At 36.4% G+C, this 24,737-nt stretch overlaps 2 protein-coding genes across 2 annotated transcripts in view; one reads left to right on the top strand and one right to left on the bottom strand.

Annotated features, from left to right (window-relative positions):
- Mipol1 (mirror-image polydactyly 1) overlaps positions 1-24,737 on the top strand; it is a 204,244-nt gene that overhangs the window by 9,600 nt on the left and 169,907 nt on the right.
- LOC119818428 (thymosin beta-10-like) lies at positions 5,516-5,635 on the bottom strand. Its single transcript, XM_038335747.1, has one exon. It carries the CDS (start codon positions 5,633-5,635, stop codon positions 5,516-5,518), a length of 120 nt encoding a protein of 39 aa, XP_038191675.1.

Here is a 24,737-nt window from a genome sequence, read left to right as displayed (position 1 = left end):
AGAACCAAAGAAATCCATTACAGAGGGCATTTTTTTCTCAGTGGAATCCCACTAGGCTCTGCCCTGGGAGTGGTTCTGCATCACTTCCCCGCACTGTTTTACTGAGGGCCACGCCTCTAGCACACGAGCCGCTTAAAGCACACTTAAGTCACAGCAGAGCGTGGGCTTGTGATGCCACCATTGCAGAATTTTCAGATGTGTAAGTGTTGAAGAGTAGGAGCTCACTGAATGCCTTCAGGGTGAGTCCTGAAACTGATTTTTATTATTTCTGCCCACACTGGCTACAACTTAGGCTGCCCAAATATAGCGAAGTAGGCATAGGAATGGCTGTGGTCTAATTCAGCCAGCCTTCTAGTAATGATGGTTAGATTTCATGCAGTTTTTGACTGTGGATGCAGTGTGACTACCATCTCATGCTTCCTGCACTGTGCTTCAGCCACTCTGATGGACTGGATCTTCTCAAACTGTATGATAAACCTTCCCCTTTAAAAGTTGCTCTGTTAGGTCTTTGCTCAAAAAAAAAAAAAATGGCACCAAGAAATGGAGCTGTTGCTAAGGTGAAATTGTACAGTTCATAGGCCTTTGGAACTGATTGGTGGGAGGAAAGTGGAAGGGGTTGGAGCTCGTGTTTAAGGAATTCTAGATCCATTGTGTTGGGGGTCTGGGAGACCAGAATGCCAAGAGAAATGTGGATGGTGATGGCTGGGCTCAGAGGTTTCAGAGGGGTACAAAGACTATCTGGAATGGGAACAGGCCATTTATACTGTATTCTGGAAAACAAACAAACAACAACAACAACAACCAAAACCCTGGCTGTATTCTGCCGATATCCTGAGGATTTGAGTGAGACTGCATTTCCAAAATAATGCTCTAATTATATATCGGAAGAGGAAATTTCAAGACAAAATAGTGTTACGGGGAAGTTTACTCACCTGGATTCTTTCTGATCCCAGCCATGGCAGCTGTCTTGGTTCTTGTACTCTGGAGGGCACAGAATTCTCATCAGGACCTAGGTTGAACAGGCAGTCAAAATGTATTTTTAGCAAGTGGAGGTGAAAGTACATCCTCCCGTGTGAGAGCAGACGGAGCTGGGCAGTAATAGGCTGGCCTTCAGAATCGGGACTAGAATTTTTCGTCTACCACTTCCCTTCCCCTTTCCCACCACAGTGGTCTTTTTCCTGGAATACAGAAGAATTTCTTAGAAGCTGTCCTTAACCACAAATCACTGTTGCTACAACCAGCCACATTTGAAGAAGAGATATTTACTAGAGGCAAGGACAGTGGTGCCCTGTTGAGAGCTCTTCAGGAGCCTGCTGGTACCAGCTGAGACTGGCTCCCCTCCACTCCCCAGCAGGGCAGGTCCTTCCTCTTGTCTGGTTTAGTTCGGCTTTCCTATAGCCCATCACAAGTTCTCTTATATTTAGAATTCCTGACTTCACTGTTTTTACCTTATAACAATATTCAGACTGTGTTTTTTTTAATTAATTCATTTTAATCAAGGGTATTTGTCTGTGAGTGGGTCCCCGTGGCAGTCAGAGGTGCTGGATCCACTGGAGCTGGAGATACAGATGCTTGTGAGTTGCCATATGAGTGCTGGGAATTTAACTCTGGTACTCTTTAAGAGCAGTGCATGCCCTTAACTGCTAAGTCTCTCTCCATTCCCTCTGCTCACTGCTCTTATCTAAGTCGAGAGAGCGAGCAAGCGAGAGAGAGAGAGAGAGAGAGAGAGAGAGAGAGAGAGAGAGAGAGAGAGAGAGAGAGAGAGAGAGGAGACTGAAAAACAAAAAGAGGAAAAAGGTTCAGTGAGGAAGGTAGTATGAGGGAATTAAATATGCTAACCGGCAAGTGTGGATGCAGAATGCTGTAATTGTTGATGCTGTCAGTGTCAAAGAGAAACTTAGTGTACTGCACTTGGACGGAAGGCAAGACCCTACCCACTGAAAATACAAATTCCTTTAAAAGGAGCCAGCCTGAATTTATCATGGTGCTGAAGGGGTTTTCTGCTTGAAATCAACTGCCTAGGAAATTATTTTCTCAGATGTAGGCACTAAGGCATTGTGGCCATTGCAGTTATGGCCCAGGGGATAATATTCTATATCTGGAGCTGACATCTGAACTCAGTAGAGTGAGGAATTCTGACAACTTGCACCTGATTCATGAAAGCTTCCGAGGCCAGGCACTGTGTGGCACTATTAGATTCCTTTCAAGAGATGTTGAGAAGACGTTGGGTTAAGCTATAAAGATAAAGCCTTACTTGTAGTAGGGACCTCTCGGTGTTAGAGATGACATATCCCCATTGAGGAAAGCTTCAGGAGTGAAATGGGACTGATTTTCTAGACAGTGTGAATGCTGCAGACTGGAAGGGCAGGACTACCCAAGCCCATAGGAGCTCAAATGATTCCATTAGAGTCTCAGATGCCATATAGATTACTTCAGCGTTCTTGTGCTGCTAAGTATGGGTCTTGCTTTGTTCTAATCTCCTTTTGTTATGCACCCATTCTTACCTTTCCGAATGGGAATATTTTCTCACTACCACTGTGTATGTGTGTGTGTGTGTGTGGTTATACCAAGTATACCAAATGTGTGTTTGTATCTATGTATATATGTATATGACATATTTGTATGTGTCTATATATTTTATACCACATTCTTTCCCAGTGGATGCTATTGATATTAATGTACTTAAAAACTCATAAATATTTCAAGTTTACTATACAAATAAATTCACTTCATAGTTTAGTAGATAAATGAATAGTAATACATTTAAATCAACAACATAAAGATACTACAGGTAAATTATATATTAAATTTTTGCATGATTGTAGAAATTAAACTAACAGGAAAAATTAGTTACTTTTACTACTGTTAATTTAAGTCTTTATACTGGTAACTGATTTTAGTGTGTTTTTATTGAGTTATATGTACATAATTTTGTATCATGATTAAAAAATTGTTGGGTTTGTGTGATCGTTGTGCAAACTCAAACCAGACTAAATCTCAGTGTGGAGAGGAGAGGTGGCCATGAAGTCCTACCACTAACAGAGGCGCCATTGGCAATTGATAGCTGCTGGGTGAGGGAAAATCTGCTTCTTTAAGAGTGTTGCCCCATGTAAGTTGACTACTTCCAGTGGAAGGCCACACATTCAAATATGTATGGGTAGTACAAATTAGACTTGATGGCTAAAAAAAAAAAATAAGACACTAAGCTGGGTGGGTATGGAAGGAGGGAGTGGATCTTGGAAAATGTGAATATGGTCAAAAGACGTTGTACAAATTCCTCAGATACTAATACATTAATAATAATATATTAATATTATACACATTATATGTAATATTAATAACAATAAAAATAAAAAGAATCTTAGTTTCATTAATGGTTAATATTTTGGCATTATTTTAAGTGTTTGTAACAGAATTATAACTAGATTGTGATCTCATTTATATATTAAATATGGAAAAGTGGAATAAAATGTAGAAAGGTGAATGGGTAGTTACCAGAAGTGGGCCAGCGGTATGGGAGAAGATAAGGATCAGAGGATGCAAAATTTCAGTTAGGAATAAATCAAGAGATCTATCCTGCAACCTAATGTCTAAAGTCAATAACTGTTTATTTTCTTGAAAATTTCTGAGAGTAGATTAAAAATGGGAAGTAAGTTACACATTTATTAGTTCTATTTAGCTATTTTCAGCAATGGCTATGTGTTTTAGAACATATTTATATAATACCATATTTTATATGGTTTGTTAAAGTATATATTTTAAAGTGTCTGTGTCTTTTTAAAGAAAACTTAAATAATCATTAAATTTGCCTTAATATTGAAAACATCTTATCCCAGTTAAAATGGTTGTAAGAAAGCAAACAAAATTCTCTGTTAGGTTTCTGTCTGATTGTCCTGTCCATTGGTGAGAGAGGAGTGTTGAAGTCTCCTACTATTAATGTGTGAGGTTTGATGGCTGCCTTGAGTTCTAGTAATGTTTCTTTACATAAGTGGGTGCTTTTATATTAGGGGCATAGATATTCAGGATTGAGACTTCATTCTGAAGGATTTTTCCCGTTATGAGTATAAAGTGTCCCTTTCCATCTCTTCTGATTGATTTTAGTTTGAAGTCAACTTTGTTAGAAATTAGTATGGCCACACCGGCTTGTTTCTTAGGTCCATTTGCTTGGTAAACCTTTTCCCAACCCTTTACTCTGAGTAGGTGTCTGTCTTTGTGGTTGAGGTGTGTTTCTTTGCAACAGACAGATCATTACAGGAAAACAACTAGTCAAAATGCAGAGAACAAGTGATCTTAGGCTTCCCAGCCTCATTTATAAACATCTACAACACAACTTTAGTACCCAAGGGTCAGGAAACATCACATAAGGGGGTGAAAAGATCTAAGAGTTACATAACCAGGAAGCTACTGTGAGATTGTGTCTCCTAGAAATAGCAGGGAAGCTTCACCTCAACAATCTGACTGTCCAAGCAAGACATGAAGTACAAGACCAGTAGACATGCTAGGAAGGTGGAAATCTCATGGAATCCCACCCATAGTCACAGAACTACAGGCAACTAAGGAATGCTGAGAGCAAGAATAATAGTCTTCCTCAGGGATGAGCCCACTAATTGGTTAGCCAATGCTTAGTGCTCAGTCCTGGAATTATATGCATACAAATATCACTAAAGGTCTGAAATGCATACATATGCATATGTATACACATATATTTGTTATTGGGAGCAAGGGGGTACAGGTGAGGTACCTGAGGGAGGAAAGGGAAGGAGAAAATAATGTAATTATATTTTGACCTAAAAAAAACTTTATATTATTTCATCAGTTTAGTTACATATCTTCTTTATTCATCTTTTTAAACTTCCAGTTTCAGTGTTATGCTAATGAGTTACTTACCTTTTACTTTGAGTAGTTCTTCTTGAAAGGCAATAAAATTGTTGCTTATGGTATAGTATGTTTATTATTATTGTTTGTTGTTTTTATTATTATTCAGTTTAGTTTCTTTTTTTTTTTTTTTTTTTTTTTTTTTGTTTTTTGAGACAGGGTTTCCCTGTGGTTTCTAGAGCCTGTCCTGGAACTAGCTCTTGTAGACCAGGCTGGCCTCGAACTCAGAGATCCTCCTGCGTCTGCCTCCCGAGTTTCAGTTTAGTTTCTAATTTTCCTCCTCATGTATGCCTTGAATTGGCTGCACTGCTTATCTGTGATGGGCAGTTCAGCTATTTGCTGACATCTCTGATTTTTTTTTTGGACATAAGGTATGTTTTATTTTCACCAGTCATACATTTTTCTATAATATCCCAGGGCAAACTGGTTTCATTTAGCAGCTCAATTAGTCAGGAGTCCCCCTTCAGAAACCCATGTGCTGGTGGCATTGGCTCGGAGTGCCCAGGTTCACAGTTCACTTTTTGGCCTAATCTTGCAGGCAGCTCTTCTTCTACATGATGAAGTGATCTTGGAAATGCCCTGGTGGGGTGCAATAGGGTAGGGAGAAATCCTCTAGTCTAGGCTGTTAAGACATTTCACTCTACTTATCCTGCTTAGTGGTCTCTTTGGTTGGCAGGATGTTCCTCTCCTGTGTCTTAGTTTTCTTCAGATTGGCCTTATGGAAGCTTGTGATTTCCCCCATGACCATCTTGTCTGCCATTTTCTTACAGCCCGTGGAATCTCTTCCCATCCCAAGTTCAAGGTGCTCTGCCACTTGCATTGCTGAGGCAAGAGACTGGCACCTCTGATTTTGTTTATTCCCAGCAAAAGTTACATGATTTGATAGAAAAATAATTGTAATACTGGCAGTTGGTCCAATGGTTTGCACATGTAATCCCAAGCACTCAGGAGGCAGTTTGAGAAAGATTGTGAGTTTAAGGCCATGTGAATTATAACCAGACTTAGTCTCAAAATGCTAAAACAAAACAAAACTACTTGGTGATGGAGTAACACTCATAAATAGTATTAGTCAGCTGCATAGGTTGGAGTTATAAACACTTTCTTTATGGGTCTGGGGTCATTCAGAGATTCACCAGTCTGGCTATAAATCATCCTAAACAAAGAAGAAGCTGTTTTTCAGAGACTGGTGCAAAGTCTAAGAGCAGGGCAGAACTTCCAAATGTAGCTCACAGCCACATATGCTATAGATTTATAAAGGCAAAGAACATAAAGTTTACATTCTGTTTACCTGCAAGCAGAAGGTTACATTTTTTATTGCAAAGTATTGGAAATCTCTACCAAAACAAGCCTTGTTTACAGGAGCAGAAACAGTGGTTAACCTTATGACTCACTATCGTACATAAACAATAGTTTTGCTAAAATTGTAAAAAAAACTAGGCAATTACAAAAACAGCCCTTAACATTTGGAAGTCCAATTTTGTTTTATAGTTCTCTCAAACATGGTAATTGTAAACTTTTAAACATAAACTTAGTCATCACACTTGAGAACTTCCTGAGTATATGTGTAGCAAGTTGGGTGCTATCTGGTACCCTGTGCAACTGAAAACAGGTTTGTAAAGACGTAAAATCCCTATACGGCAAGCAGTTAGATCTAAGTAGTAAATATTAAAGTAGTAGTTCATACAGTGATCAATAGGTGTCACTGTTTTCCCATGAAAATTTAAATTATGACCTTTGCTTCATTGTTTGAGTATGCCTTTTATGCACAATTTGTGAACTATAGGTCAGAGCCAGTAAGTTTCTGTCTGTTTCTCTGTCTCTATCTTTGTATCACTCCATCTCTGTCTCTGTTTCTGTCTCTGTGTCTTTCTCTGCCTCTCTGTCTCTGCTTCACTTTGTGTTTAACTATGTTATAGTTAGAAGACAGTTCATTAGTTCTGGGTAAAATCCCATTCTCATTTCATATATGTATTAGAAAATACCATGAAACCCATTTTAATTAGACAGTTCAGTGACATTAACTGCTATCTACTTCTCATCATCCCAATTGTAATGACTCCCTATTTTCTCTTCTCTGAGTCCTTATTAACATCTATTCTCTGTTCTACAAACTTCTATAGCTATATTTTCTTTTTAAAGTATCTCATAAAGCAACTCATAATATATTGGCTTTTTGTGTGATTTTACATTCCCACCAGCAGCACCTACATTTTCATTTTTCTCCCCATCCTTACATAGGCTTGTTTTTTTCAGTACTTTTATTATGTCAGTCATCATGCATGCATGAATAATGTCTCATAGTTTTGATTTGTCTTTCCCTAATAGCTGCCGATGTGAACATCTTTTTAATGGACCTTCTATCTCGCCAAGCATATATCTTTATTGAAGAAAGATCTGTTCAAGTCATTTCTATTAGTATTTCTTGTTGAAAGTGATTTATTTTGTGTTGAAGGTGGTGTATTTTGAGAATTTTCAGGTTATTTGGCAAACCATTCCTGGTATTTGTTCATTTATTTTATGTTTACCCAATGTTTTTCTAGACAGTTCCTTGAACACCAGGGAGCCTTACAGTCTTAGATGACTGTGTCTGTGATGGAACATTCTTTCAGATTTCAGCTAGGATAGCTTTCAGCCTGGTCATCAGCCTGCAGTGAAAGCTTAAGGATGTCTCCTGTCTAACTGAACATGCTTCTTGTCTGGACTGCGTGGCTTTTTAAAATCCCAGTGCACACGCTGTGTTACACATGTGTTTACTTGCCACGGTCTCCTCAAATTTCTCTGTGCATGGCCTATCATTCATCTCCACCTCTAACTTTTTGCCCTGGACCCTATAATGTAGGATCAGTGTTTGATGCTTTTCTTACCTGAGTTCTGTGTTGGACAAAACCAACACCAGTACTCCTAGAGCAAGTTAGCATAGCTATGTACAGTAATGTATACATCAGCTTAGCTTTGCTTCCTACAGGTACATGTAAATAGTTACTTCAAGAACAATGCCACCACTTCACAGAGAGAACATGGGAGAAGAATCAGTGGGGAATGCCGTAAAACTTTCTTACTATTTTTCATGTATTTTGCTCATAATCTTCCTCTTCCCCAACTTCTTCCAGATAGCTCCCACGTCTCCACCCACCCAATATCATGCTTTCTTGTGCACTCACCCTCAAGGCAAAAGCAAACACCCCAAAATACTAACCAAACAAAAAAGTTTGTTTATGTGTGTATGTGTGTGCATGCATGTGCATGCTTACACGTGCACGCGCGCGCACACACATACACACACAAATGAGAAAAACAACAGCAATCACAAAAATACCATGAGTCTATTTAGTGTTAGCCAACTACTTTTGGGTTTGGGTTCTTCCCTGGAGTGTTGTGGATTTACCCATTGACACACCAATGAAGAAAAGTGGTTTTCCCTTTCCCAGTAGGTATCAATTACAAATAGATTTTTAGTTAGGACTGAGGCTTTGTGCTGGGAGTTTTTTGTGGTTTGAACCTGTGCAAGTCTTGTATATGCTGTCATAGATTCTGCAACTTTATATGTGAATTATTCCTGTTGTGTCTGGAAGATGCTGTTTCCTTGGAGCCCTCCACCACCACTGGCTCCAAGAATCTTTCTGCCTCCTCTTGTTAATTATTTCCAAAGCCTTGAGAAAAGGGATTTGATGATCACATTTATGGCTGAATGCTCCAAAGCTTTATCACAGTGTCCAGTTGGTAGGTCTCTGTGTTAATTACTAAAAGAAACAGCTTCTCTGATGGGAGTTGAGTGATGCTTTGATATATGTATGGGCATAGCAATTGAGTCATTATGATTGCTGTGTTTAGTGGAATAATAGTAGTGAGTTTTTTTTATGACCTAGCTAGTCTCAGGTCCTCGACCACTGTAGAAGTTTCAGGAATGGGTTCCATCTCATGGAGTGTGCCTTAAATCTAATTTAAAAAGTGGCCAGTTAATCCCATAACATTTGTGCTACTGTTGTACCAACACATCTTTTTTTATGGTCTCTCTTAAAAATCGTGTTTTATGTATGGAAGCTGTTTTTTCATCCAGAGCAGTATGTTTTTTTTTAAAATTTATTTTATAAAACAGTCTTTTCTCATTTTATATACCAATCCCAGTTCACTTTCCCTCCTTGTAATTCCATGCCTGCTCTATGTGCCACACGCTGCAGTACAGTTCACGAGTTGGGCAAGGGCCTGGAGATTGAAACACACACAGACAGCCAAGAATGCTCTCTTTATTGTGTTCTAGGGCAGCTTATATAGGCTATCCTTGACTAATGGCCACACCTTAACTCTCAGCTGCAAGCCCACCAGAAACCACTCCCCTGCCATCAGGAACTCCTGAGGGTCTCATGCTCAGAGCAGCTGCAAAACAAGTTGTTTGCTCAGAGCAGCTGCAGGCATAGGAAAACAAGTTGTTTACTCTGGCAGGCAGGGGGGTCACAGGAAATTCAGGGTCAGGGGTTCACAGTCCTCAACACCTCCCCTCCTCCCAATCTACCCACCTTCTACCCACACTGCCTCCATCCACTCCTCAGAGAGGGTAAGGCTTCCTATGGAGCAAAGTCTGGGACATTCCTTTGAGGCAGGACCCAGGTCCTTCCCCTTATATCTGGGCTGAATAAGGCATCCTTCCAAAGAGAATGGACTCAATAAAAGAATAGTTCGAGCACTGGGGATAAGTTCTGGTCCCATTGCCATTGGCCCCAGTCTGCCTCAGCCACACAGCTGTTACCCCCATTCAGAGGGCCTAGTTTGGGCCTATGCAGGTTCCCCTGCTGTCAGTCCAGAGTCTGTGAGCTCCCACTGATTCAGATCAACTGTTTCTATGGGTATTTATTTATGAGTGTGCACACACCTACCACATGTGGGAGTCAATTCTCTCCACCTTGTGAGTACCAGGGGCTGAATTTGAATTATCAGTTTTGAAAGCAAATGCGTTAACCTGTTAAGCAATCTCACAAGGTCCCCACAGCCCCTTTGAACTACTACTCTGAGATAATTTTCTAGCTCACTATTTTGCCCTCAGTAATATTTGTCCTGTGCATTTGCACATTCCATATCATTTGCCTGTCTTTGCATTGATTGAGAAGACTAGTACTCTTATTTCATTAGCTCAAGTGAGTAATTTGAAGAATGTAAATTGGCCATTTTTTCTCAGCACCTTAGTTTTCACTGAGCCAACAACTATATATATATATACTAAATTTTCTGTTTTTTTATTACTTAGTTTTCTAAGACCTTTGTGCTAAATTTTACCCAAATGGTCCAAAACTATTGAGTGTTCAGATTTTCTCCAAAGGCTCATTGTACAGATTAACTCTTAATAATATCACCCACATTTTTACCGATCTGTAAGCTGTACATGGCTAATTTTCAAATATATTACTGTCCTCAAGGTAGGCAAGGGCATGCTGGTAGTTACTGATAAAAGATTGGCTCTCTGGCAAAAAGGAATAAAAAGACCCTATCTATAACCTTCAGATCTGTTTTTATGTAAATACCCTATCTATGACTGATTGCTAAAGACATGACACCTCTTATCTTTGAGTTTGTAAGGCCATGGTAGTTTTTGACAACTGACTTCAAGGGGAACTATTATTGTTACAATTGGTCTGTTGTGGTTTGTGGGTGAGCCACAGGAATCATATCATATAGTAGCCTGTATTGGAAGTCCTGTGGCCTCTCTCTTTGTCTCTGTCTGTATTTCTCCTTTCCTTCCTCCTTCTCTCTTCCTTTCTTTCCCTCTCTTTTTCTTGCTCCCCCTCTTCACCCCGATATGTACCTCAGTCAGCAGAGTGCTGGATTTACAGGCATGTGAGTCACCACCACAACTGTTAGGGAACCGGGGTGTAACTAGCAATATTTTTAAGGTAGTGAATTGGCCTTTATTTGGATAAACTTCTGCACTTTTCTTTCTAGCACATATCTGTATTATAAGTCATGTCTGTCAAGTACATATATAAGTCTGTTTTTCTTATTGTAGCGAAACACCTGAAGGTGGGTACTTAATAAGAAAAATAGTTTATTTAGCTCACATTTTTGGAGGCTGGTATTCCAGACAGCATTGTGCTAGTTCTGCATAGGATCCCCCTGGCTGTATTACCTCATGGTAATTGACAAGACAATGTCAGGAACACAGGGAGCAATGAAGAATCATTGTTTTTATAAACATTGCAATAAGTTATATAATTTACTTAATTTTGTTGCCCACATTTGTTGTTAGTTTTTGTATAAGTTTAATAACTATAACTTGGTAAAAAGGGTTGAAATTTTGAAGCAGAATTGTATAGCCCTACCTTAGTTGGTGTTTCTATTGCTGCGAAGAGACACCGTGACCATGACAACTCTTATAAAGGGAAGCATTTAACTGGGGTGACTTGCTGACAGTTTCCGAGGTTCAGTCCATTATCATCACGATGGGTCATGGCCATGTGCAGGCAGACATGTGTTGGTTACATCTTGATCAGAAGGCAGCAGGAAGTTGACTGAGATACTGGAAAGTATCCTGAGCTTAGGAAACCTCAGCTTACCCCCACAGTGACACACTTCTTTCAACAAGGCCAGGTCATACCCACTCCAACAAAGTAACACCTCCTAAAAGTGCTGCCCCCTATGAGATTATTGGGACAAATTACATTCAAACTACCCCTAGTTCCTATCACTATTTCTATTTATTATTCCTTTCTAAAAACCATCAGCTTTATCAATTAAAAAATTTTGTACATAAGAAATATGACTCTTCTATAAAAAGGAACCATCTATGATGGTGATTTCCTTTAGAATAAAATAGGAACTATTTTAGGTTCATATTAAAGTTATGATTTGAGCAGATAATAAACCTGATGACTTGCCCTATATGTAATTAAGGTGCTACTCCAAAGTGTAGCATGTGGCGCTGAATACTTAATGAGTGTGGAGGTGTGCATAAGAATGGCTCTATAGGCTCATAATTTGAATGCTTAGTCACCAAGGAGTGGCACTATTTGAGAAGGATTAGGTGTGCCGTTATTGGAAGTGTGTCCCCAGGGGTAGACTTTGAGGTTTAAAACATCCACGCCAGGCACAGTCTCTTGGCTTTTGGATCAGGATGTAGCTCTTAGCTACATCTCCAGCACCAAGCCTGCCTGCCACCATAACCCTGCCATGATGATAAAAGACTAAACCTCTGAAACTGTAAGCCACCTCCAGTTAAATTGTTTCCTTTTTAATAGTTGCCATGGTCATGATCTCTTCACGGCAGTGGCACAGTGGCTAAGACAGTGAAGAAGATGCTTGCTAACGGTGACAGTGTGCCTATCCTATTCCTCATATGCACTAAACTACTGATAACAACTTCAACATTTCTTGATTATTAAATTTAAAGTAGGGAGTCATCCTAAGATGTTTAAGAAAAATACATATATTCAGCTACAAACATTTTCTTTCAGTTCTTGCTTGCTTAAAAGAAATTTGTAGTCTTTCCCCAATGTTATATGTTGTGAAATCCTGTGGGGTAGGTATTTATATAGTATTTATATTTATGATATTCTATCATAATACATATAAAATAATTTAACATAAAAGGAAATACTCAAAAGTGACAGAAGAGAATGTTCACTTTTAGTTCTGAAAAGTATGTTTTTTCTTCTTAAATTCTCTCTCTCTCTCTCTGTCTCTCTCTCTCTCTGTCTCTCTGTCTCTCTGTCTCTCTCTCTCTCTCTCTCTCTCTCTCTCTCTCTCTCTCTCTCTCTCTTGCTGTCTCTCTCTTGCTCTCCCTTTGTAATCAGAGATTGCAAACTTCGCCAGAATCCTTTTATGCATCTTCAACATTCATCCTTTATGGCCAGGTCTGCTAAGCTTGTTTTATTATTCACATCCCCACAGTTTTTCTGTCCTGCTCATTTCTCTCCTTATTTTCTTTCTGCTCAAGAACAATAATACCAATAAATCCATCAGGAGGCATATAATGTTTGTTTTATTTTGAAGTAGTTTCAATACTTATAACAGGATAAAGTTTCCCTCCCTCCCTCCCTCTCTCCGTCCGTCCCTCCCTCCCTCCCTCCCTTCCTTCCTTTTTTGTTTTTTGAGATAGGGTTTCTCTGTGTAACAGCCCTAGCTCTCCTGGAATTTGCTCTGTAGATCAGGCTGGCCTTGAACTCACAGATATCCACCTTCTTCTACCTCCCAAGTACCTGGATTAAAGGTATTCACCATTTTCACCCAGCTTATTTTCTGCTTTCGTATTTGTAGTTTTGTAAGTGATTTTATTACAAAACTCAAAATAAAAAGTTATTACTACAAGAAAGTATTTTGTAGGAATTATTATATTTCATAAATTTACTATCATATAAATTAAATTGTCCTAAAAGATGTAACTTTTTTTTTTTAAAAAATGAAAGACATTTCTAGAAGAGGATGATGTCTTTTAAAAATAGCAAAAAGCATATATTGCCAAGTAGTGGTGGTACATTAGGTAGGCAGAGACAGACTGATCTTGTTTTCGAGGCCAGACTGTTCTACAGAGTGAATTCCAAGATAGGTTCCAAAGCTACAGAGAAACGCTTTCTCAAAAACAAACAAACAAAAAAACAACAAAAAGGTATATATTAATTAATATATTCAATACTTTGTCTGGACTATGCTTATTACTTAATTTTGTAAGTAATATTTTAAATTCAGTTAATTTTCCAATTTGAGATAATTTTTGTAAAAATAATTTTTTAAAAAGCAATTTTTATTTAATATGTATATGTACATCCTAAGATACTCTTTATGGTTTGGAAAAAGAGATCCATAGAACATGTATTAGTGGTTAAATTTCCTTGCTTTTTCAAGGAAAATTCCATAGCTTGATTTCTTATTTATATTTTTCTTTGTAATAATGAATTTTTATATTACCTATGGAATAACTATTTTAAGATTCTATACATACTTTTTCATTAATGGAAAGGTTTATTAGTTTAAGTTGACTCCAAAACTTACTTGAGATTTGTAGTTCCTCAGAAAAATGAATGGTATTGACTGTGACCTTTCTGATACTGGATAAGAAATTCAAGCGATAGTCCAGACACTTAGTTTAGGATATTTAAAACTTGTTTCTAGTAATTGTATTTTACAACTTAGATGCTGTCCATAGCCTTACAGTTTATAGAATAAAATGTCTAGTTTACATACACCATTGTGTGTTGGAAATAAGTTGGTTCTGTAGTTGCCTAGCTAAACAGTATGAGTTATGGGACTGTTATTGTTAAAAACTCTGCTTAACTGTTCATATTAGCACTGTATCTATTCTCATTTATGGGCCTCTATTAATGTCTTCCTTTATTAGTGTGCATAGCTAAACTTTAAACTATGGAATTTTATTAAATAAATTTTTTCAATTAGATAAAAGTTTGTTATGATATGGAATCAGTTGGATATTTATATGATTAGTTTTTTATTTATTTTAGAAGGATTTCTCTGGTAGCTGTTTTATTTGATTTCAAGTGGCTGTGCTTAAAAATTGTCATTAGAGATTGATTTGACCTGCTCTAATGCTTTCTATCTCAGCTATGCCAAGAACTTCAATTAGTTGTGTGGCAATGTAAGCTTTTGTGTGCAGGAGTATGCCATTGCATCAGAACTTGGCACCCACATGAATCTTAAGAAAACAGGCTGTTTGTTCCCGGGAGAAACTATTCTATAAGCTGACTCTGCTTTTATAGTCTGTTCTGTGCTAGATTAAGTGATTTAATTTAGTTTGGCTTGGAGCAAAACGTTTCAGGATATTTTATAAAATCCTGGTATATGATTAGCCCTCTGAAAATAATACTAGTTTTAGTTTTGCTGTTGTTCTTAAACCATTGGGCTGTGCCATGCCTTGTATTCTCAAGTGTTGTTGGCAATTTCATTGAAGGCTGCTACACCTTCAATAGTGTATGCTCTTTTTTTTTTTTTTGCAAACTTTGGAAATGTAAAACAATAATACTTAATTTTTTCTGAATTTGATGACCTTTCATGACTATTTGGGTAGTTCAGAGAGCAAGTGGATGGTAGAGGAATGAATGAAGAGTGAATGAATGTGTGGAATTGATTTAGTGTAAGGAATTGTCTCATGCCTTATGACGACTGACAAGTCACAAGATCTGCAGTCCTGGTAAGTATGGAGAGCCTCTCTGCAGGCCTCAGAACCATGAGTCTTGACGGCGGTGGTCTGAGGTGGAAGCCTAGTGGTCTGGAGCTCAAACAAGCCTGTTCCAGGGAAGGCTGTCGGGCAGTCTTCTCTGTACAGTCAACCTTTTTGTTCAGCAGCTCTTCCACTGATTGGCTTCATGGTGCGCTCTCATTAGGGAGGACAGTTAATTTTACCAAGTCTGTTGATTTCAAATGTTGGGCTTATCCAGATAGACCTTATGGGCACAGGTAAATTATTGCTTGGTCAAGCAGCTGACTCAGCCAAGTTGACAGATGTATTCTCTATTACAATGACTTTAGTGATAGGAAATAGTCTTTTTAAAAAAGAAAATTGTTATGACTAAAGTAATATATCAAAGAGAAATTATTTGTTGCAGAAAATGGTCATAATGTAGTATAATTATTTTTCATTGTAAGTTTTAAAACCGCAGATTCCTGAGTTCTGAGACTATTACCAGTGGTTCCTAGTTGAACTAAGAAATGTGATTTTAAGAAACGGTTATGCCAGATGTGCTGACACAGCCTTTAAAATGAGCCTGTGAGCCCAGTGCTCAGGAGCCTAAGTCAAAAGGTTACTGAGTTTGAGGCCACCATGCTCTCCATAGAGTTCAAGCATGGCTGATAAAAACCAAGTGCTGATGTGTAGCTCAAGGACCTGTACTTGGTTAGTATGTGCAAGGTTTATTCCCCAGGACTGAAATACAGTTTGGTCAGTACAGGTTTGCAAGAAACCCTTGCCATATCAATTAATTTTTTTTTTAGCTTTTTCATATACTTGATTCAAGCAAGCAAATAACTGCAACAAAATATAAAAATTATAAAAGGTTAGTGAGGGAGTCACTAAAGATGCTTCTTCTCTGTTTATGTTTGCCCCTTCGGGTGCAATGTGATGCCTGGATGGTGTCCAGTTAAATCACGAAGTTACTTATAAATATTTAAATATTTTTAGATTAAAACAATTCACACACACACTAAAACAACATTATAGTTAAAGATATGAAGTAAACATTTCTTTCTATGATTGTCACAATCTTTCCTTCTAACTCTAAGACCTTTTCTGCAGATAATTCACTATAAATAATTTCATGTGTGTTCATGTTGAAGAAAAAACTTTGTTTATTTAAGCATACTTAGATATAAATATAATTAAAATTTTTACTGATTTTAATGTACCCACACAGTTTTTGTATTGTTTTGACAAAGTATATATTTCTATGGAAAATCTGCATTATTTTTTATCTGTTAGAACAGTGTGGTTCATAGTATATAACTGCTTAATATTTGTTAAACGAATTTTCCATATGTTTTATGTATACCTCTTGTGTTTGTGATATAAACCTTATTGGTTTAGCATGTTATACTTGGATCATATTTTCTTTGACCAGTTCTTTACTGATGGACTTTTATTCATTCCAGTTCTGCCTGTCTTCTGTCCACCTGCCATCTGCTCATCACATCCCTGGCACTTGTTACACAACTCCCAAGGAAACAGAGATGCAGAAAATCAGAGGCCCGTTTCTCTGTATCGTCCATGGATAAAGTTGTTGAGATATATCAGAAACAAAGAAATAAAGTCTAACTAAATTAGGTTTGTGAAGACAGCAATGTAGTTAATGTGATCTAAATTTAGATAAGAAGCCTAGGCAACTTCTTTCTGAAGTGATGGCTTCCTAGCCATGGCTGGATGAGAAAAGCTGCAGAGGTCTAGGGAAGAGTCTAGGCAGAGGGAATAGCAAGGACAAGAGGCATGAAGGCAAGGGTTACCCAGGCGTGTATGAGGAGCACAAGTCTAGTGTGACTGAAGGGTCAGCATTTGCCCTTAGAACCTCCTCTTGCTCTTCTAACTCCGAGGAGCTCTAGCTGCTGTTGTGTGTAAGTTGGCAGTTGGCTGAAAGAAATTCTTTTGGAAAAACAATGCACCAGGGTTTATAAATATTTGAGGGATTTTCTACAGTAAGATGAAAAGCTGGTTAGATCATATGCTTATGTTGTACTTATGTTACATCATGTGACAAGATAATTGGATCTTGGATATATGGTGCTTCCTTTTGTCCATTTAATGAAACTGTTTACAGAAGCTGTCAACATTCCTAAACTTGGAAAACACAAAATTTGAAATTTGTCATTGGATACATTGTAGAATTACAAATGATTCCTAGTTTGACACAAATTTAGCATATGTAAACTCATGATTCAGTTAGGAGGAGATTATTTTGTTCAAAGAACCAAAGTCAGAAAACAACAACAAAAGACAAACAAACAAAAAAAAAAACTTTGTGAAAATGTAGTTTTTATAAAGAAAGATTATTTCTTATTTAAAATAAGTTTTAAAAACCTTGAAGGGCCTGGAGAAATGGCTCAGGGGTTAAGAGAACTGGATGCTTCTCCAGAGGGCCTGGGTTCAATTTCCAGCACCCATATGATGGCTAATAGCCATCTGAGATTTCAGTCTCAGGGATATGACACCCTTTTCTGGCTCAGTAGGCACTGAGGCATGCATAGGTGATACATGCAAACAAAACATCTTTATGCATAGTTTTTTAATTCTTGGGTGCTATAACACTGGAGAATGAATTCCTACTTAAAAAAAAACCTCTCTAAAAATACTAATTTTAAAAGTCCAATGTTAGAATTATTATCTTTTAGATAAATCTGAAATTTCAGAGTAAACTATGAATAAATTTTATTTCATGAAGTGTTTTAATGCTGAGTAAACAGAGGTAAAGCCATATTTGGGAGCATATACATGTTTGTTTAAATTCTTCAATCTATATATTTGGTAAGTATAGATAACTGTATCATACATTGAGATTCCCATGTACTTATAGAGAAAAGGAGGTGTGGAGTTTGCTTAAGTTTTCTTTTTCTTTTATTCTTCATAGCAAAACTTATTCCTTGGAGAATTAAAAGTAACTTGGAGGAATAAGTTTAAGGATTAAGGATAGAGAAAATTTTAATGAAGAAGGCTAATATTATAATATGTTCATTTTATTAGTTTTTCAGAAACAAGGTATTCTTCTAGCACAACTTACAGTTTTGCCTTGAATTGAATTTTATTTTGTTTATTGATGTAAATTTACTTCCTATAAATTACTAATAATTAAGCAATTAACTTGTCTATAAGTTAACATTTTTATTAGCAAGCTGCATTTATCTTAGTGCATACTCTAATATTCAGTTATTTTTAATATAAATCTGTATTTTTTCTGAATGTAAGTTATTAATATGAAGTTCCTAGGGATAATAGTCAATATTTTATTATTCTTAATCCTTTTCTTAAAAAGATAGAAGGGTAAAATATATTATATGTTTATAGAAATACATTCTTGTTACAAAATATAGATACATTAATTGTTTGGACCGTTAAAACATCTAATTTTTGATTAAGAATATGCAAATGTGCCATTAAATCTGCTTTTTAAGATTTTTCCAGTTTAATGTCTGAATCCAAATTCATAAAGAGTTGGAAAAATGAGATGTCTGAGCTATAGGATTCACAGGGATTTCATATGAAGCCTATTTAATCAGGATAACACAGTTATTAATATTCATAATGTCAGCTGGAACACAAATGACAGACTATGAGGCCTAAAAATTTTACTTGGTGAATTTATTAAAAGTAGCTTAAAAAATTAATGGAATTTAAGTAAAGTTGGTGAATATGAAAATCATGTTAGCAGAAAAAAAATCTTAGAACTTTCTTTAAGATCATTTTGCATTGATGTCTTTTGACAGATTTCATTGGTACTTAAAGACGATAGATGCATGAATGGTCATTTAAGAGGATTTAAACACATTGGCACATTAATTTTTACATGAATAATAAGTACTTTCCAAAAGCAATTAACTTACAGTGTACAAGATATGAATTGAAAAATAAGACTCTGACATCAAGGTCAAAGAAAATGTGCTGTACATTTTAAACTTCATGACAGGACTTTTTAATATTTTGATTTAATTTATAGTTTACATAAGAAATTATTTTGAATATGATTTTAATGCATTTGAGAGCAAATTAAAGAGCATTGGTTTAGATTTTTTTCTTTCCCAAAGGGTGATGGTGTAGTGGTAAACATTATGAGTTTGCGTTTATTGAAGACAAACATTTGTGATAATTGAAGAATTTTATTAGAGAACATGTTCGGCACTGCAGAAAGGCTAAGGGATACATGTTAGGGTTTGTGTTATAAGTAGATGTTTTTAACACCGACATTGACTATAACATCATCAAAATACAAGTAAGCTTCCTAAATTTGTGACAGCAAAGATCGTCTGAGTAGGACGTATGTAGGTTTCTCCTTCATTTTAAACTAAGAAAGTAAAAAGTTAGGAGTTTTATAAATAAGACCAGGAGGCATTTTCTGTAGTGCTCCTATTCTTTATTTTTCAAATTATTCTTGAGCTGGATAAATATATCTGTAGTTAAGAGCGTTCTTCAGGGTGTCCGAGTTTGGGTCACAGTATACTCACTGGGCATCTAACAACTGGCTGCAACTCCAGCTCTAAAACATCAGCCACCCTTTTTTGGCCTCTGCAGGCATGCACATAAACACACACACACAAGTATATATATTTTAAAAAGTCTTAAAATGACAATTATACCAGCCGTTATGTTTTATTAAACTTAAAAACAAATTTAGGCCATTATATAAAGTCCTAATACATTTATGTCAGTTTAAATTTTTCACACAAACCTTGCTGCTTATGAAAGCATAGCTTAGTTGTGATATTGGGAGTGAGAAGATTCATTTACAGTCAGTCAGTGTTGTACAAGCATGATTTAGTTTCATTGAAAGTTTAGAAATTGCTCAGTTCATTTTGCTTCTCTGGCTCAAAGATTTTTACTTAGAAAATAATTAATTATATCGGTTCTACAAATTACTATACTATAATACATTTATCTGGGTTTGTGGGATACATTATAATGCCAAGTTAATATGCCTTTTATTTATTGTCTAGAGGCTTTTAAAGTTTAAGGTTTTCAAGTGGAAGTCTTTGGCTCCCAGAAATTCACTGATCTGCCCAGGAGAGGGCAGCATTTTACTACATCAGGCTTATTAAAAAAATTGCCCTGCTTAGGCTGTCAATGTTTCTTGTAATTACTCCCAGTATATTTGTTGCTTGCTTATGAATTAACTTGCATTTATGGAACTAAATCATTCCAATCATTTAATTACACCTGAGGAGCTGAACTATAATTGCCTGCTTCCAACTAGGATCTGATATGGCTTGAGCAGTATTAATTTGGTGTTTACTTTTCTGAGTGCTAAAAGCATTAAAATGATTGTGCAATGGGATTACATTTTACTAATTGCTGGCATTCATTAGCTGGGTAAATGATGAGGAAGAGTGACTGTATATTGCAGAGGGATAAAATTATGGTTTTAAATAGTATATTACTAAGCACATTAAGGCCTGTAAGACATGCTTTAAAATACTCCAGAGGTTATTAAAGACTGTATTTTCTACATGTCTTGCTATATGAATCTCTTATTAAAATACTGCAATTATTATTAACCTTTTTGGGCAATATGTAGGGAAATAGCTTCATTGACTAGAACATATTTCTTTGATATTAATAACTTCCTATATTTTCAGCTAATCCAAAAGTAAATGAGGAACTTAGAAAAAGATTGCCAACTCCAGATCAACATATTTAGAGAAAATTGGAAAAGAAGAAGCTTCCTACAGCTTTATTTGAGTCCTTTTTGAAGAACACAGAGTTCTAGCTGTGAGGTCTGTCTAATGTCATCCTTGTTTCAGAAGAAAGGCTAAAAAAAGGAAAATAGGAAGAAAGGAAATAAAACCTGTATTACTTTTATCATAGTTATTATAACAAATGCAAAAGAAAAGTTTCAATGATTTCATAAGTTAACGATTAAAAAAATACAAAAGCAATCTTAAAATGCCTTTCCAGGTGTTTAGTGTTTTATATGAATATATGTATAATAAATTCAATCAATAAATTTGAAGTTTTAGATAAAAAAGTTCAAAGCATGAACAGTAAAGTTTTAAATACACGAGGTTGTTGTTGAAGATGTAAGTCAAATAAATTATATATTCTATAACCCAAGAAGATAGAATGTATAAAAGCTTAAAACTGTATTTATGAAAATATATCTGTGAAGAAATAACATTTTTCTGAGAAAAAGACTTAACCTCACCTGTTGAAAGACAGTTACTTTTCCTACTATAGATGTTTTAGAAAGCTATTTATCTTATAAATCTGTTAAATAAAAGTAAGATTTAGGTTTGTTTTGATATATTGTTTTAAGTTTATTTATCTAGAGCTGGCTTTATTTTAGCTTCAATCTGGGATCCAAAAGCAGAGACAGTGCCAGAGCAAACAAGAGTAGAAGTGCACATGAAGGGCTGGTCAGAAGGTGGGGACGCTAGATATTAATATCAAGCGCTCTGTGTGGTGGCAGTTCAAGACACTAAATGAAGCGTATTTGTCCTAACAAACATGCTAGCCTAAAACAACAAGTACATACACTCTCGTGGATGCATGCGTTTGCACACACACACACACACACACACACACACACACACACACACACGACTCACACAAAGAGATCTGTTGTGAAAGAGACAAAAAGAAAGACATTAAGACATATATGTATACCCCAAAGGAATCATACATGGTCACAGAGAAAGAGAAACACACAGAAAAGATTTTTTGAAGAGGAGAGAAAAAAGATACACATAAAAAGGAAAATGAACACAGAAAAGGATGGAGACCGGGGCAATGATTGACTGAGCTAGACATACAGAGGCTCAATTAAAAAAGACAGAGAAAAGGACATACTTGAAGAAGACCTAAAAGATCGAGATACACACGAGTAGATACTCATATAGAAACACACATAGTGGCTTGAAGAAAAGGAGAGATACCAGATTTGGAGGAGCACACATTATGAAGACAAAACTATACAGTGAACAAGGAAAGAAACACAAAACAGAAAAGCATAGAAACTAGCAGAGGCAAAAGACATCCAGAATGGAAGGCTTGGGATGGGGAGACAAACATGCACATGGGGACAGAGGAGCAGAACACATCAAGAGAGAAACATGAAGAACAGAGGCACAGAAACATACCTACAATAAGACACACCCACAGACACTCATGGGGACAGAATCAGAACTGCAAAGATAGCAATGTGCAGCGATGTACAGACGCGTGAAGATTGACTCTCGGAAAGACAGACAGACACAGGGAGACATAGGAAAAATAGGTATGCAGAAACAGTGACACAGAAACAGAACGACAGTCTAAACCTTATGGCAGGCTGAGAAATTCTGAGGGGAAAGGGATATGCAGGAGGCTGAAGGTGTATGCTAGTAAAATTCAGAAAATTTGAAATTCTTAGGAAGTAAATACTTTTGAACATGACATGGTACTTATAGTTTAAGACATATTTTTTATTCATCTATTTTATTTCATTTCATTTTTATTAACTAAAATAGAATACTTACTTACTAAAAGGCTTCAGTCTTTTCTTTAGTTTGGTGTCCTTTTCTTTTAAAGAAAGTCTTTATAAAGTATGTACTTTAAAGAAGAAGCTATTCTGAGGGACAGTCTGATCATTGAGTAAATTGCTGCATACACTTTTGAAGTATAGAAAGGTACTGTGCTTTATGTATATTTTTCTTTGTTTGATTTTGGTTTTCATAGTTACAACTTTCTATTTACACTGCCATTAGTGGTTTACCTTCTCGCTTGAGACTCTGGGCTGCTTTTGATGAGTTTATGATTTAGATAGTGGATTGAGTTCTGTGTAAAGTGATAGTATACATTGTGTTTGTATATGGTTTATTGTAACGATGGCAGTTTTGTGCCTGCACTGTTTGCATTTACTATTGATCTTTCTTTTTAAGTTTATGATAAGAATTTTTTATGTGAACTGGAGTTTGTTGTGGCTATTTTCTTCTCTCTATTAAAGTAAACAAGCAAACATTCTTATTTTGAATGGCTAAAAAGGCACTCCATTCAACTGAGGTACAAAATGAAATGAGAAGACAAATAATGATGTGCCTCCTGTTTATATTCTCTTGTCTTAGGTCACATAGTTGTGAAAGCCATCTTATTCACATTAGAGACTGCTGGATGTTTAAGGGAATCACTTTTAATAAATCTGAAGAGATAGATGCAGTAGAGGAAACACTTGCCAGGTGTAGCCAAGCAGTAAGGGACCCCTGATGCCTGGGCTGCCTTTGGAAAGGAAGGCTTTAGGATCAGAAACATAGGTTCCAGATAGCTCGTAGGGGGTGTGTGCTGTGGGAGAACGGACTAAAACATTAATAAGAAAATGTGAATCTCATAGGCGCTTTTGACAATAGAATATAAATAAAACGTTATTTATGTGAGAATGGTAGTAAGCATTAAGAACCAAACAGGCAAATGCAGCATCTTGTCAGTATCACTTCAGCAGCAAGCTCTCACATGTTATCTTCATCTTAAAGCTCACAGTAGTAGTCTTAAATTGCTTAAAGCTCTATCTCACACAGACTTTACAGCCCATTCTTGTGATTAGTATCCTATCAAATCTTATTTCACCTTTAAAAAAGAAAGTGGCCTAATTAAAACTTGTGTAGCCATGGCTTCGCATTGTCTTGAATTCCACAAGGAATACCCCAGTTTCCTTTCTTTTCTGTATTTCTTTTTAAGTACAATTTTAATAAAAATTGTGTCACTTTCCTTCTCCTATTTTTCTATCTAACCCCTTCCATTGTCTTCCTCTTAGTGCCCCTCAAATTTATGGTCCCTTTTTCTCTGTTATTGTTGCATATATACACATACATATGCGCAAGTATGAACATCAATACAATCTTTTACTGAATTTCTTCTACAAATATTGCTGAAACACTTCAAATCCAAGAGTTTATTAAATAAATAATGTAGCAGACATGAGCATTTCCTTTGTGTTTTGTCATTATACACATTTTAGAAAATGTGAACCCAACATAGATGGGATTGGTGGTGAAGGCATCTAAAAGCGACAAGTTTTCTTAACTAATTGAAATACAGCGTTGAATGACGGAATGAACAGAATTTCAGTTACTAGAAGCAGCATAGGCACATGAGCACTGCTGCAGTCTTCTGGCCTCTTAAATAAAGATGTTTTACCTTTTATAAAAATCTTTCTGTTTCTCAGGATTCTTTTTGTGTTTTTAAAAAAGTAAGACAGAATATCATGAAGAACTTAAACATGTATTTGAACAGATAGTTTCATGGTTGGTTGTTTAAGTCTTTTTAAATCAATTACATGTAGCCTTTCATATCTGTGGATTATATGGCTAAGAGTTTAACCAGCTGGATGGATAAAATTTGAGGAAAACTTGTGTCTGAACTGAACAGGTGCAGATTTTTTTTCATATTCTAAAGAATACAGCAGAGTGACTGTGTAGCATTATACATTACAGTCAGTCCATAAGGGATTTAAAGTATTGAAAAGGCTTGTCTGTAGGCTATGTGCAGATTCTATGCTGCTCTGTTTAAAGGACTTGAGGACTTTACGTGCAGGTTTTATTATCAGTGGGGCATCATAGTACCAATATCTACATACTTATTTTACTGTATTGAAGAAGTTATAAGACTCATATGTATAGTAATTTGAAATGGTATTATAAATTCCTAAGTATTTCTTACACTAATTTGGATGGTTTAAACACCGAAGTATGATCTAGGGGTTTTATAC

Source organism: Arvicola amphibius, chromosome 7 (genome assembly GCF_903992535.2).
Source record: "Arvicola amphibius chromosome 7, mArvAmp1.2, whole genome shotgun sequence".
NCBI lineage: Eukaryota > Metazoa > Chordata > Mammalia > Rodentia > Cricetidae > Arvicola > Arvicola amphibius.
The sequence above is the reverse complement of the archived record's forward strand: the minus strand, read 5'-3'. Positions and strand labels throughout refer to the sequence as shown.